The sequence below is a fragment of the Anopheles gambiae genome, chromosome X (genome assembly GCF_943734735.2).
Source record: "Anopheles gambiae chromosome X, idAnoGambNW_F1_1, whole genome shotgun sequence".
NCBI lineage: Eukaryota > Metazoa > Arthropoda > Insecta > Diptera > Culicidae > Anopheles > Anopheles gambiae.
This window is the reverse complement of record NC_064600.1, coordinates 23,850,792-23,866,780: the sequence shown is the minus strand read 5'-3', so window position 1 is coordinate 23,866,780 and position 15,989 is coordinate 23,850,792. Positions and strand designations below refer to the sequence as shown.

At 42.0% G+C, this 15,989-nt stretch overlaps 1 protein-coding gene across 1 annotated transcript in view; it reads left to right on the top strand.

Moving 5' to 3' along the window:
- The window catches only part of LOC11176127 (uncharacterized), a 39,924-nt gene extending 24,982 nt beyond the window's left edge, over positions 1-14,942 (top strand). Inside the window, exons 2-4 of the mRNA XM_061644955.1 lie at positions 13,901-14,003; positions 14,070-14,164; positions 14,282-14,942. Coding sequence (XP_061500939.1) covers positions 13,901-14,003; positions 14,070-14,164; positions 14,282-14,300 — 217 coding nt within the window. The 3' untranslated portion in view covers positions 14,301-14,942. The remainder of the gene's footprint in view (positions 1-13,900; positions 14,004-14,069; positions 14,165-14,281) is intronic.
- The last annotated feature ends 1,047 nt before the right edge of the window (positions 14,943-15,989 follow it).

The following is a 15,989-nucleotide window of genomic DNA, read 5'->3' as shown; positions in this document are numbered from 1 at the left end:
GTGGAAGGATGGAGACTCCTAGAAATACCAAACTTCCCAATGTCTCAAAAATGGATAATCTAGTAAAAAACAATACTGGTACTTTAATAATTATACCAAAGATAGATCAAACTTGTGACAAAACTAGAAGCGACATGAGAGCGAATTTGGATCCAAGAATACATAAAATAACAAATTTCCGTAATGGTAAGCCTGGTCAAATTATTGTTGAATGGGCTTCACAAGAAGGGATTGACCATATAAGAAAGGAAATACAGACATCTTTGGGTGAGCAGTATCTAACTTCCTTGCCAACTAGAAAGTTCCGTATTATCGGTTTGTCGGAAAATTACCAAGAAGACGAAATGGTAGATCTCATCAAAACGCAAAATAATGGCTTTTCAGCAGCGTACATCAAAATTTTGGGAAAATTTTTAAAAAGCTGACTATAAAAACAAAAAGTATAATGTCATAATTGAGGTAGATCACGACACAGCAATTTACTTAGCCAGAGAAAATAATAAGATTAATATTGGATTTGATAGAGTCTACGTACATGAATCTTTTCATATTATGAGATGTTTTAAGTGCGGACAATTTGGTCATAAAAGCCCAACATGTGATAATCGACGACAGCACAACATGTGATGAGAGAGATCGACTGTCAAACCGAGTGATTGTGCCTTCCTTGTGCTCCTGATTTTTGATGCTGTTTTGCCGTGTTACTGCCTGATTTTCAACATTTGCAACATTGGTGCTGCTGAGTTGCTTGCACTGGCTAGTGCGTGCCTTCGATTGTTATCAAGTTGCACTTGAATTCTTGCACCTAGTCTCCTGTTATTTCGTCATTTTTGCCGAGATATTGTTTGGCTTCGTTTCTGCTCCTGTTACTCATCAGTTTGTGCTGTGTCATCGTTATGCAGTGCTCAACCTGCAATGCACCCACCGATAGTGCAAATTCGGTGTCCTGCGCCGGTGTTTGTGGTTCCAAGCATCATACCCATTGCACGGGTTTGTCCCGTGATTCTACTCGTGAGCTTGGGCGTAATAATCAGTTATTGTGGTTGTGCAAAAAATGTAACGAGTTTCGCAATGGCACAAACTCACTTCTCACAAGTGAGATAGCAGCCCTACTCGAGTTGGGGAAAGCAGATATTCTCACCACGATTGACTCATCTCTCTCTTCTCTTAGATTGACTATCAAGAGCGATTTGCTTTCCGAGATCCTCGCTCTCGCTGATAAGCTAACACCCATATTAGCTAAGCCGTCTATTTCTTACGCATCGCAAACGCACACGTCCACTAATGCATTGTCACTCAACGCCACTAATACCAGAACGACTAAAACAGCATCCACTCGCCGTAGATTTACCAACTCAATGAAGCTCACTGCAGATTTCCAACAAGCAGCGAACGATACCAACACTGTGGAAGATTCTGATAACTGTAACCACTACACTCATCGTACTAAGGTGACTAGTGATATTAGTGCTGGTCACTGCCGAACAAATACAAAATCATCTTCTGATCCTGTTTTGAACCATGATACCACGAACACTGGCATAGCAGAGAAAGTATGGTTATACTTCACGAACATCAAATCGCATGTCTCCGCTGATGATATGCGTGTGTGGCTTAAAGCTGTGCTGCCAACCGACAACATAGATGTTTATGTTTATGTTTATGTTTATTTGTCTATCGATGGACAATAATGCCATCTCGAACCATTTTAGCAATGTTTTACAATGAGTTCTTTACAATGGATTACAATAACATAGAACATAAAAATGTGCACTATGGAACCAAATTTAACACAGAAACACGATCATTAAACTCAGTTGTCGAAATCCTCGGCTCAAAAGCGTCGCTGACTGCGTTGAAAGCACGGCACATGAGTAGGAACGGGTCAGAGGAGCCAAATTGCGTTCTACGGTCGTCGAGGGCCAACATTGCCCGAGTCCGGAGCGGCCTGGCCGAAACGTACAGGTTGATGGCAGCCAGTAGTGACGGAGAGTCAATACGGCCGTCGAGAAGTCCCGTGATGAACGACAACCTGGCTTTTCGTATTCGCTCACTTAGGGTGGGTAGCCCTAAGTAAACTGAGTAGTAAACACCTAGTCCGGTAATCGAGGCGTACGTAGGCGTAACGTGCAGATAAGTGAACGCACTTTTGAAGTCGTCCCACAATTCACCTATCTGGGATCAAAGGTCAGCAACAACAATAGCATGGAAGCTGAGTTGCGCGCAAGGATGCTGGCTGCCAACCGGTCATTCTACAGCCTGAAAAAGCAGTTCACCTCAAAGAACCTGTCGCGACGGACGAAGCTGGGACTATATAGTACCTATATAGTACCAGTACTCACATACGCCTCTGAGACATGGACACTGTCCAAATCTGACGAAACCCTCTTAGCCGCGTTCGAGAGAAAGATGCTCAGGAGGATACTTGGCCCCGTATGTGTGGAAGGACAATGGAGGAGCCGCTATAATGACGAGCTATACGAGATGTACGGCGACCTTATTGTCGTGCAGCGTATCAAGCTCGCCAGGCTCCGGTGGGCTGGCCATGTTGTACGCATGGAAACGGACGACCCAGCCCGTAAAGTCTTTTTAGGCCGTCCACAAGGACAGAGGAGGCGTGGTAGGCCCAAATTGAGGTGGCAAGATGGCGTGGAGGCGTCCGCCATTAAGGATAACGGATAACGGACTGGCAGACGAAGGCGCGAGACCGTGAGCGGTTTCGGACTCTAGTGAGGCAGGCCAAGACCGCAAAGCGGTTGTAGCGCCGGATAAGTAAGTAAGTAAGACAAGGAAGATGCAGCCAACTATAGAGGCATAACATCACTCAGTGCTGGAGCCAAAGTTTTTGAGAAAGTGATAAAAAAAAGTTTACTCACGGCTTCATATACACCTGTTCTCACTTTCCTCTGAATCTTTATCCGGTTGCTATGGATCGCAATCCATGAGATTGGATCGCAATCAAGTACGTCTGAATCGTTTGCAGCTACGTTTGGATCGTTTTCAGTAACGTTTGGATCGCTCTCAGCTACCTTTGGATTTTGCAGTAGCTCGCGCAAATCTCGTTGCGGCGCAAAGTTTATTTAGTGACCATTCGGCGTACCTCACGATTCTCCTCATAACAGACGATTTGAAAAGCAACAATTTCATATTGTTCTATGTTTGAACTTGAGAACCAATTGAGAATATGTGTTAAAACCCATTTTTAAGCTATGAACAACATTTGACAGATTTGTCTGCTTCTACGCATCAGAACAGTTTTCCTCCATTCTAAAGATGGAATATCCGGCTATACCTCGAAACCCAAGAACAAGACTGAATGACCACGTAGGTTACGCTAAAAAGAAGAAGATTGTGCTGGTTTGTTTGGAAAACTTGGTCTAATAATCAAAAACATATGAATGATGATGTAAGCTTAAAATACGATATGATTTTACAATCGAATGCATCAATTATTTAGTTCTTTCCTTGGGGTGCAAATGTGTCCCGCGGTCACCAAATAAACGGTGCGCTAAAATGAAATTCGCGCAAGCTACCGTAAAATCTAAAGGTAGCTGAGAGCGATCCAAACGTAGCTGAAAACGATTCAGACGTAGTTGAAAACGATTCAGACGTAGTTGATTGCGATCCATTCTCATGGATTGCGATCCATAGCAACCAGATAAAGATTCAGAGGAAAGTGAGAACAGGTGTAACTATATTAGCCCTCAACAACACGGTTTCGTTCCAAAGCGGTCGACGATTACTAACTTTGTTGACTTTACATCACAATGTCTCCGTAACATGGATAGCAGGATGCAAGCAGATGCAGTTTATATGGATTTAAAGGCTGCTTTTGATAGCATCGATCACAACATCCTTTTAGCCAAGATGAATAAGTTGGGACTTGGGCGAAATTTAATATGCTGGTTAAACTCGTACCTTGTCAATCGATCGTATGCTGTATCTTTCCAACGGTACCATTCAAGGTCTTTCATTGCATCATCTGGTGTGCCACAAGGTAGCAACCTGGGTCCACAACTGTTCGTATTGTTCATCAACGACCTATCGAATGTAGTACCAGCAGCGAATCATTTAATGTATGCAGATGACATTAAAATCTACATGACGATAAAGAATGACACAGACCACTCCGAGCTACAACAATACCTTCTCGATTTTCACCAATGGTGCAATCGAAACCGCCTGAGCCTCTGCATTGAAAAATGCCGAGTCATTTCATTCACACGAGCACGAGAAATTAGGAACACCAGCTACACAGTTAACGGTTTACCAATAGAACGCACTAATGCTATGAAGGATCTCGGAGTCATGCTTGATTCAAAGCTGTCATTTGACCAGCAAACAGAGGAGGTGATTACCCGAGGTAATCAATTGCTTGGCATGTTGTTTCGGATAACAAGAGATTTCAAAGACCCAGTCTGCAACGATTTCGCTGGTGTGCGATGATGAGTGAGGTGTAGTTTGTGTTGCTCTCCCTGTTGAAATGTTTAAAGTGGTGAAAGGTTGTAAATATGGTGGAAATTTTTGTTACACATGACGACTGAATAACAATACTTTGATATGTAGTGAAGTTGTATCGAGAGACGATTAAAATACTCTTGAGTTTAATTAATATATTTTGTGTTGTTTCAGTAGCTGTAAATAGCTCCAATGTGTTAGTGAACTCTACGAACGAAGGAGGATCTCCTGAAATAGCGTATAACGTGTATTAGTATTAGTTGTAAGCAAAACGGGCATCGATCATTACTAATACACTCGGTGTGCTGATGAGTGTTTATAAACACATGTATAAGACCGGTGTTGATTAGTGACGACCCTGTTACTTGTATGGGTATATGCCATGGTCAATTTCATCGAGCTTGCACAAGGCTTACTAAACCAGCGGCTAAGATGATTAACGACATAGTGAACGTGAAGTATTGGTGCGATGATTGCTTGGAACAAGAAGGCTCAGGTGCATCAAAATCCGACGAAATGCTAGAAATGAAAGCGATTTTAGAAAATATTAAATTGTCAATTGTTGCCATCGAGGAGAAAATAAGAAAGAGTGTGTGTGAAGTTGTTAGCATTGGTATTACCAATATGCAGAAAACTTCGATTGATGCTATTGAAACGAAATTTGCCAGTAGTGTTAGTGATGCGGTTAACACCGACATCTCTAGCATTGAGAAAAAATTAAATACAAAAGTTGCATGCAATATGCCAAAAAAAAAACTTGGTAGAAACATCTGATGCAACTTCCCTTATTTTGCAGGATACAGAACACACTGATTCAATAGGTACAACAGAATGGACAACTCTAACTCGTAAAAGAAAAAGGACAAATAGTGGAAGGATGGAGACTCCTAGAAATACCAAACTTCCCAATGTCTCAAAAATGGATAATCTAGTAAAAAACAATACTGGTACTTTAATAATTATACCAAAGATAGATCAAACTTGTGACAAAACTAGAAGCGACATGAGAGCGAATTTGGATCCAAGAATACATAAAATAACAAATTTCCGTAATGGTAAGCCTGGTCAAATTATTGTTGAATGGGCTTCACAAGAAGGGATTGACCATATAAGAAAGGAAATACAGACATCTTTGGGTGAGCAGTATCTAACTTCCTTGCCAACTAGAAAGTTCCGTATTATCGGTTTGTCGGAAAATTACCAAGAAGACGAAATGGTAGATCTCATCAAAACGCAAAATAATGGCTTTTCAGCAGCTTACATCAAAATTTTGGGAAAATTTTTAAAAAGCTGACTATAAAAACAAAAAGTATAATGTCATAATTGAGGTAGATCACGACACAGCAATTTACTTAGCCAGAGAAAATAATAAGATTAATATTGGATTTGATAGAGTCTACGTACATGAATCTTTTCATATTATGAGATGTTTTAAGTGCGGACAATTTGGTCATAAAAGCCCAACATGTGATAATCGACGACAGCACAACATGTGATGAGAGAGATCGACTGTCAAACCGAGTGATTGTGCCTTCCTTGTGCTCCTGATTTTTGATGCTGTTTTGCCGTGTTACTGCCTGATTTTCAACATTTGCAACATTGGTGCTGCTGAGTTGCTTGCACTGGCTAGTGCGTGCCTTCGATTGTTATCAAGTTGCACTTGAATTCTTGCACCTAGTCTCCTGTTATTTCGTCATTTTTGCCGAGATATTGTTTGGCTTCGTTTCTGCTCCTGTTACTCATCAGTTTGTGCTGTGTCATCGTTATGCAGTGCTCAACCTGCAATGCACCCACCGATAGTGCAAATTCGGTGTCCTGCGCCGGTGTTTGTGGTTCCAAGCATCATACCCATTGCACGGGTTTGTCCCGTGATTCTACTCGTGAGCTTGGGCGTAATAATCAGTTATTGTGGTTGTGCAAAAAATGTAACGAGTTTCGCAATGGCACAAACTCACTTCTCACAAGTGAGATAGCAGCCCTACTCGAGTTGGGGAAAGCAGATATTCTCACCACGATTGACTCATCTCTCTCTTCTCTTAGATTGACTATCAAGAGCGATTTGCTTTCCGAGATCCTCGCTCTCGCTGATAAGCTAACACCCATATTAGCTAAGCCGTCTATTTCTTACGCATCGCAAACGCACACGTCCACTAATGCATTGTCACTCAACGCCACTAATACCAGAACGACTAAAACAGCATCCACTCGCCGTAGATTTACCAACTCAATGAAGCTCACTGCAGATTTCCAACAAGCAGCGAACGATACCAACACTGTGGAAGATTCTGATAACTGTAACCACTACACTCATCGTACTAAGGTGACTAGTGATATTAGTGCTGGTCACTGCCGAACAAATACAAAATCATCTTCTGATCCTGTTTTGAACCATGATACCACGAACACTGGCATAGCAGAGAAAGTATGGTTATACTTCACGAACATCAAATCGCATGTCTCCGCTGATGATATGCGTGTGTGGCTTAAAGCTGTGCTGCCAACCGACAACATAGATGTTTATGTTTATGTTTATGTTTATTTGTCTATCGATGGACAATAATGCCATCTCGAACCATTTTAGCAATGTTTTACAATGAGTTCTTTACAATGGATTACAATAACATAGAACATAAAAATGTGCACTATGGAACCAAATTTAACACAGAAACACGATCATTAAACTCAGTTGTCGAAATCCTCGGCTCAAAAGCGTCGCTGACTGCGTTGAAAGCACGGCACATGAGTAGGAACGGGTCAGAGGAGCCAAATTGCGTTCTACGGTCGTCGAGGGCCAACATTGCCCGAGTCCGGAGCGGCCTGGCCGAAACGTACAGGTTGATGGCAGCCAGTAGTGACGGAGAGTCAATACGGCCGTCGAGAAGTCCCGTGATGAACGACAACCTGGCTTTTCGTATTCGCTCACTTAGGGTGGGTAGCCCTAAGTAAACTGAGTAGTAAACACCTAGTCCGGTAATCGAGCCTTTGGTTCCATGAGCTAAGTGCAAATCGTGTAATTTTGCGCTGGATTGATTCCAATCGAGCTAACGGACGCGCTGCAGTTGGCCACCATACGATATTTGCATATTCCATTAACGACCGGATAAGTGAACAATAGAGAGCCTTGGTGCAAGGTGTATCATTAAGCTCGCGAGTCATATTGATAACTAGTCCTAGCATTCTATTGCTGGTGGCTACTACATGATCCAGCTGATCCTTAAATGATAGTTTTGTATCAAGCAAAACACCTAGATCCTTAACACATAGTTTTCGCACCAAGGACTGTCCCTCAAGCGCATATTCATACAATGATGGGCAGCGAGAACGACTGAAAGTGATGACTTCACATTTATGTGTGCATAGGGATAAAGCATTACGGTTGCACCAACACTGGAACTCATGCAAGGAAGTTTGCAGTCGGGCGTGGTCTTCTGGTTCACGAATAACACGAAAAATTTTCGCGTCATCTGCGTACAGTAGATGATTATCAGCCGGAAGGATCAATGTCGCGTCGTTGATGAAAAGAAGGAACAGCAAAGGACCCAGGTTGCTGCCCTGCGGGACTCCAGAAGATGCATGCACTGGACTTGACATGTACGGGCCTAACTTCACAGAATATTGACGATCTGTAAGGTACGATCTAAGCCACATTATCATAGGGTTTGGGAGACCAAGTAAGTCGAGTTTCGCTAGCAAGATGGAGTGCGATACACTGTCGAATGCTGCCTTGATATCCGTATAAATAGCATCTAGTTGTAAACCGTTATCGATAGATTTATGGCATTTGCTAACAAATTCTAGTAGATTAGTCGTTGTAGATCGCCTGGGTACAAAACCATGTTGATTCACACTAATATAGTTGCAGGCCGAGGCCAACAATGGCTCGTAGATTAGCATTTCGAACACCTTTGCACACACGCTGAGTGAGGTTATGCCACGATAGTTTACAGCATCATTCTTACAGCCCTTCTTGTAGATGGGTGTCATCCAGGAAGATTTCCAAGTGGCAGGAAAGGTTCCACATCTCAGGGACTCCTTAAAAATCTTCATCAGCGAGGGAGCAGGCGCAGAAGCACCCCACTTTAGGATAACGGCCGGTATACCTTGTGGGCCAGGGGTATAAGAGGATTTGACACGTTTGATGGCAGAGGTGATCGTATCGTCAGTGATGACTGGTAGCATAGGGAGCAGTGCACCAACAGGTGTGTTAGAGAGAGTATCGGCCACATCTTCTGGACCAGTAGTTTGAGAAGCGAAGTTGTTCTTGAAACGCAAGGCAAACAATTTACACATTTCTGGCAGGGAACAGGCACTTTCACCGTCAAAACGTATAATGCTTGGTAGCCCAGCAGATTTTCGTTTTTTGTCCATATAACTCCAAAAGCGCCTAGGGTACTTGCAGAGGGAACGTGCAGTTTGTTGCAAATAACTTCGGTGACAGGATCTATTATATCGGCGAAAGAGAGAATGAACTCTGTTGTAGTAAAGATGTGACGTGCTGTTTCGTTCTGCTCGTTGATCAGAATAGGCTTTTCTTTTTTCTTTTTTTAATGCATTTAGTGTGCGATCAGCCCATGGTGGTCCACGACGAGGAATTTTAACAGGAGTGCATTCACATATAGCAGATCTCATGAACTCACAAAAAGCCTCTGTGGCATCGTCAATGGTTAAAATCCGAACAGTTAAAATAATTGTCAAAAGATAAAATCAATCGCTCCAATTTTGGAAGGTCAACACGAGCATAATTCAGCCTTTTATCAGCATCAATGGCTGTAGCGATCGTAACTGGGGCTACGTTGTCCAAATCAAAGTCAAGCGGAGGGTGGTGTTCGTCGATAGTAGTAAGGGGATATTCACAGACACGTATTGAAGAACATGTAGATGCAGCTGGCCAAATTGCGTAAATTAGGTCATGTATTCGCCCCGATGAGTTAGTATTGAAGTTAAGCTGGTATAGTCCACTCTGATGCAAACCATCAACGAACTGGACCGTAAGATGTTTCCCGTCTCACGAAAAAGGGTGCGAACCTTGATTTGATGTCCTTTATATCGTTCAAAGTGAGTATTCCTAAATCACTTGAGGATTTGGCGCTTCAATCTGCTATTTGGCCAGTTTCACTTACTGTTCGTGAGTTTGTTGATCGCGGCCTACCAAAGCAACGTATACATGAAAGGGCCCGATTTGACCCTTCTGAGTTTACTTCGCATCGTTCAAGCAGTGCAAATTGCTCTTCAGCTGCGCCAAAAACCACCGCTCATCCGGATCATTTTTTGGAACATCGATCGCCATCCCCACAGCGCGGGATTCTATCACCATCCCAGATGACCGAGATCCTAGAGGCTATTCAACTGGAGTTTCCTCCCACACCACCTCAGTTATCACCGGGGGTGGGGTTTCAATCACATAACAATCTCAGCAACACGAACCGCTCACCACAGATCAGCCCGTTTGCCAAACGGATAGCTCCTAATTAATAGTCCCTTTCGATTAATATTACCAAAATGTTCGAGGCCTTCGCACCAAATACAATGAATTGCGCCTTTCTGCGAATGAATCAGGGTTTGAAATGCTTGCCCTTACTGAAACCTGGTTAAATGAATCGATTCCATCCAACATGGTCCTTGATAGTGATGCCTACAACATATACCGCTGTGATCGAAGCAGGTTAAACAACGAACGTTCGCGTGGGGGTGGTGTGCTACTTGCATGTTCCGTTCGATATCCTTCTGTGGCACTTAACATTAATCAACCCACGCTTGAAGCTTTATGTATACGTGTTTCTTTTTCTAAGTTTCGTCTTTATGTGGGGATTGTTTATGTGCCACCGTATTTGAGCAGCGACCGCAACTCTTTGGAATCCCTTTCTGCTTTCATCAGTGATGCATACATGCAAATGAAACCGAATGATCATCTTATCCTTCTGGGTGACTTCAATCAACCTGCGTTAGAGTGGTCGCTTTCTACCGCAGTAAGGCCAGATTCATCTTCAGCTATAAGACATTATGTGCCACATATTTCTTCGAATACATCCAGTTCCTGCTTTTTGGATATGTTAAACCTGCATGAACTCTATCAGCTGAACGGGGTGCATAACCATTTAAATCATTATTTGGACCTGGTGCTCTCCAACTCTGCTGCAGCTGCTTGTTGTTCTGTGTATCCTGCTTCGTCACTGCTCCTGCCCCAGGATGCCCATCATCCTGCTCTAGAAATTGCGTTACCGTCTTCTTTATTTAGGGCTAGTAGGGTTATGAATGTATTACCTTCTGCTCCTAATTCATTGAGAGTTCGTTATAATTTTCGGCTCACAGACTATCGTAAACTTAATTCAATTCTATCTCGTTCCGACTGGTCTTTTTTTTTATCAATGTACATCGGTCGACGAGGCTGTCCAATCGTTTAATGCTTTGTTAACCTCTGCACTCCTTTCATGTACACCTATTTTTCGTTCCCTTCCTAATCCTCCCTGGTCCAATCGTACTCTTCGCAACCTGAAAAAGGATAGAATGAAATATCTTAGGAGGTATCGTCTGAACCGATCTGCTTTCAACTTTCGTTTATTTAAGTACGCTGCCTCTGCGCATCGACTATACAACAGGGCTCGTTTTGAGGCCTATTCGAGTAAACTGCAATCGCGTTTCCGTTCTGATCCAGCATCCTTCTGGCAATTTGTTAGGATTCGAAGAGGGTGCAATACGTTACCTAATGAAATGGTACTTGATTCTCGAACTGCCTCTACGCCTGTTGAGATCTGTGAGCTATTCTCTGCACATTTTTCCCAAATGTTTGAGCCACCGGTTAGTGACCCTAACCTTATTGAGGGTGGGCTACTCTACACGCCAGAGAACTTAATTAATCTCTCCGATATTTCGTATAGCTCTGAAACAGTTGCACAGGTGTTATTTGGGTTGAAACGTTCTTTTACTCCTGGTCCAGATGGCATTCCTCAGTTTTAATAAACTGTAAGGACGTGCTTGCTCCACACCTTGCTAAAATTTTCAACCTTTCACTTTCTCTTGGGGTTTTTCCTGCTCTTTGGAAATCCTGTTGGCTTTTTCCGGTACACAAAAAGGGATGCCGTAGCATTGTTTCTAATTATCGTGGGATAACCCAAACTTGCGCCACAGCCAAAACTTTTGAGCTATGTATCCTTCCAACCATACTTCATAGTTGTAGTTCAGCTATTAGCCCTAAACTGCATGGGTTTATGCCTGGTAGGTCTACTTCAACTAATCTCATGTCTTTTATTTCCAATATTTTTAGATCTTTTGAGGCCGGTACCCAACTTGATGCAATATACACCGACTTTCATGCTGCTTTTGATAGTTTACCTCACTCTTTATTATTAGCTAAATTGTCTAAACTTGGTTTTGGTGATGGCATTATTAGCTGGCTGTCCTTATATTTAAGTAATCGATCATGCAGGGTTAAAACCGGGTCGTACTTATCTGAGGAGTTTTTTTGTACGTCAGGTGTCCCTCAGGGTTGTGTGCTAAGTCCACTTCTGTTTTCTTTGTTCATCAATGATGTTTGTAATGTTTTACCTCCTGATGGTCATCTCCTTTATGCGGATGATATCAAAATCTTTTTACCTGTGTCTTCTTCTTCTGATTGTCTGAGACTTCAGCATTACCTCAATGCATTTGCTCATTGGTGTTCATCCAATTTACTTCGCCTGTGTCCCGAAAAATGTTCTGTTATTTCTTTCTCTCACTCTCTTTCTCCTATTTTATTTAACTATACTCTCTCTAGCGCTTCCCTCTCTCGTGTTATGTCCATCCGTGACCTTGGTATTATACTTGACTGTCGTCTTAACTTTAAACTGCAGCTTGATGAGGTGCTACTAAAAGCAAATCGAACCCTTGGGTTTATCTTACGTTTTACCTCTATTTTTAGAGATCAAAGCATCCTAAAAATCCTTTATTGTGCTTTGGTAAGGCCTATTCTTGAATATGCAAGTATCATCTGGAATCCTCCCACTATTGATGGCTGTTCGAGAATTGAAAGCATTCAGCGCCTCTTTACCAGGATTGCCTTTCGTCGTTTGTTCGGTGCTGCCTCACTACCTCCCTATGAAACGCGATTGCAGTTATTCAATCTTCACTCCTTAAGCTTCCGCCGCCAAGTGTTTCAGGCTTGTTTTATTGGTGGCTTATTACTTTCTGCTACTGATGCTCCTGATTTACTCTCGTCCATCTTGCTGTATGTTCCCTCTCGTTCTCTTCGTCCACGTGATCCTCTGTCAATTGAAACACGTCATACTCTTTATACTTTCAATGACCCTCTTCTGTCCTGTTTCAGGTTGTTTAACCACTTTTACTATCTCTTTGATTTCGACTCCTCTCTTAACTCTTTCCGTAACCGTAGTTTTTCTTCTAATTCCCTTTAATTATTCTCCTTAGTTTTCTATTACTCTCTTTTTTTTTGTTTTTTGTTAAGTTTATGATAGTCTCTACGCTCTACTCTTGTTTTTTTTCTTTTCTTTTTTGCTAGGTCAAGACTAGGTTAGTTAGGCTTAGTTTTTCATGAATTATTTTGTTTATTTGTTAGTATTAAATTAGTTTTAAGTCTATTATATTTAGCCTTGATGGCGGATATTGTATGAAATAAATGAAATGAAATGAAATGAAATGAAATGAAATGAAATATGTCTACAAAAAAAAGATAGATTTTGTTTATTAGAAAAACATTTTGTAACACGGCTAATGTCTGCGTATTTTGTCATGTTTGTTATTTTATACAATGTGGATAAACTGACTTTTTCTCATATTTATGTGAACAACTCGGATTTTTTGTATTCAATTGAAAAAGCAGACTTGCAATTGGCGAGGTTTGAATGTACAGGCGTCCCCCGAGTTACGACCCCCTCGAGTTACGACCTTTTGCAGATACGACGATTTTGATTTTGACAGTTAATAGTTGTCATTGACAAGAAATTTATGTATTTTTTTGAATTTCTGGGCTGATAACCGTTATACACACATTTCCAAAGATTCCACAACTACCCTTTATTGAATATCTATGTTTTATACGGCTTTTAAAATATAATTATTACATTATTGAACATGATTTTAAATAAAATACACGATATCATAGATTCCAACTCTTCAAGTTCGGTTATAAACTTTATATTCATAGATATTCGGCATACGTCTTTTTCGACTTACGCCTTGCTTTGGGACATTTTTTCGGTCCCAAATACAGTCGTATCTCGGGGGACACCTGTATTTGACTTCGTCACCAAGGTGTTATAAATGACAAGGTGAAGTTGTTCAGAGACTTGACATATCTCTTCCAGGGGCTCCTGTATAAAAATCGGTGAGGGCTGGTGCGGGGTAATGAAATTTGTATGCAGAGAGTGACAGATGTCCCCCACAATGTCGCCCAGCAAAAGCGATAAAAATAAACCTTCTAAATACATTATCCTTGTTCGTCACATGACAGCTCGCATATCTGTCAAGTCAGAAACGTAAACAAACACGGACAACCGCACGTAAAGATTGTGTGCAGAATAATCGTAAAATTTTATGTGAAAACTCGGGAAAAGGTAAGTGTGCTGTGCATATTTCAGTAAACAAACTATCTTTTAATGTTTGAACACATTATTCCACAGGAAAAACATCATTTCATCCCGAAATTTGGCAACATTCGTCCGAGTATGATCGAGCAGCTGTGTGTGTGTGTGTATGCCGACGAAATACGACGCCGGTAAGATAAAATGTTTTACTTTTTCACTTTTACTTTACTTTTTCACTTTACTTTTTCATGAAATCACAATGAATTGTAAAAATAATGCAGATTTAATAATATTGATCTTTGTTACAGGTTCTACAACAATCACTAAAGCCGGCTGTGATCGTGATCGGCACATTCTCAACTGGACCAACACACCGGTCGTTGTGTATCTTCAAGCAAACCAACGTTGCCATACACCACAAAATAGCATGGAAAGGAAAGTATTATAAAATAATGTCATATTTGAAAGCATTCTAATCTTTCATTGTTATTTTTCCACTGCAAACAGGACATTGGATCACCGCATCGACAAGTGGTTTTTATGTGCAAGTGTTGTTAAAAAGTGTGTTGTACGGTGTATTATGTGTTTTACTTTATTTGTATCGCTTTGCAAGTGGTACAATTAGTGCGTTTAATCGTTGTGCTACTGCTAACGAAAAAACGACCCGAGCATTAGAAGCGGCAACAATACATGTGCCTGACGCAGAGACAACAACGCCTTCGGCATCAGTTGATACCATCCAAAGTGATGGTTGAAATCGTATATAAACGTGTAAAACCATATATTGGGGCATGTAAGTATTGAATAATAGTTAAATAAAATACATTTTATCGTTGTACTGGACAATGTGCATCGAAATTTTAAAAAAGTGTGTGTGTTTTTGTTTACATCCGAATACAGAACCCACAGCGTTATACTGTGGTTCGAGCACTCGCTAAGTAACGCTTGAGCTTTGAGCTTTCATTGAGCTTATATAGAATGTTACACGCTACCTGTTCACTACCCGCTGCGCAAAGCGACGCAAGAAATTATGGAGTTCTGAGAATTTCGTCATGCCATCTTTTTCCCTCCAACGGCAAATTTGTCAAGCAGCTCGTCGAGCTACCCGTCCCTGGCTCCGCCTCGTACCCCTCGCCTGAGCGCGCTGTCGATGGTTTGAATGTGTTGGTGCGTCAGACGGCCAATCGCTGTCAGCCGTCGTCCGTGCTTTTTCCCACCATAGCGCTATCTCTTTCTCGCGTGTGGTCAATGCTCGCGAGCTGTTGTGGCGCCTAAAAATGCCGTTAATAAACATTGCGGCGATGAAGTTGCATTTTCACAAATCAATCCAAAAAAGCGCAATAAGTTCAATTGCTGCAATATAAAAATGACTAAGGAAAAGCTAGCTAAAGCTTGAGGGTTTGCTGTGCAACGCGCAGAACCCTAATTCGCATTAACACATTCAGCCCGGCGCTGATTTTCATCAACTTTCCGTTCCACCAGCACCTAGAACGCAGGCTGGAAAGTTCACTGGCAGTCCTTGGGGCCTGCCATCGATATGAACGTGTTAAGCATTAAACATAACTTTTTTTTGCTTTTGCTTTTGCTAAGCTTTTGCTTTCGTATGTTGTAGATTACACAGATATGCTGTGCCGTCTGCGCAAGGGTATGAGCGTGCGTGTGTGTGCACAACTGTCGCCAAATGTAATTTCTTCCGGAATGTTATGATCCATCGGTCAAAGAAAGGAAGGTGTGCATGATAGTGGCGGATTAGGGGAATCGGGGTCCCTAGGCGGAATGACGAGTTGAGGCGCCTCTAAATGGTAACTGATGACAGGGAGGAGGGGGTACTGGCACACAGCTGTTGGGAAATAGAACAGTATACTTATATTACCGGCGGGGGATGGGGGGGGGGCCTTCTCGGGAGATCTTCTTCGACCGCCTAGTCCGCCTAACGGTAGATCCGCCGCTGGTTCATGACGGTGTTTTTTTACTGTAGAGTGCATCCTTCCCCCTGCCTGCAGCGTATGCATCGAG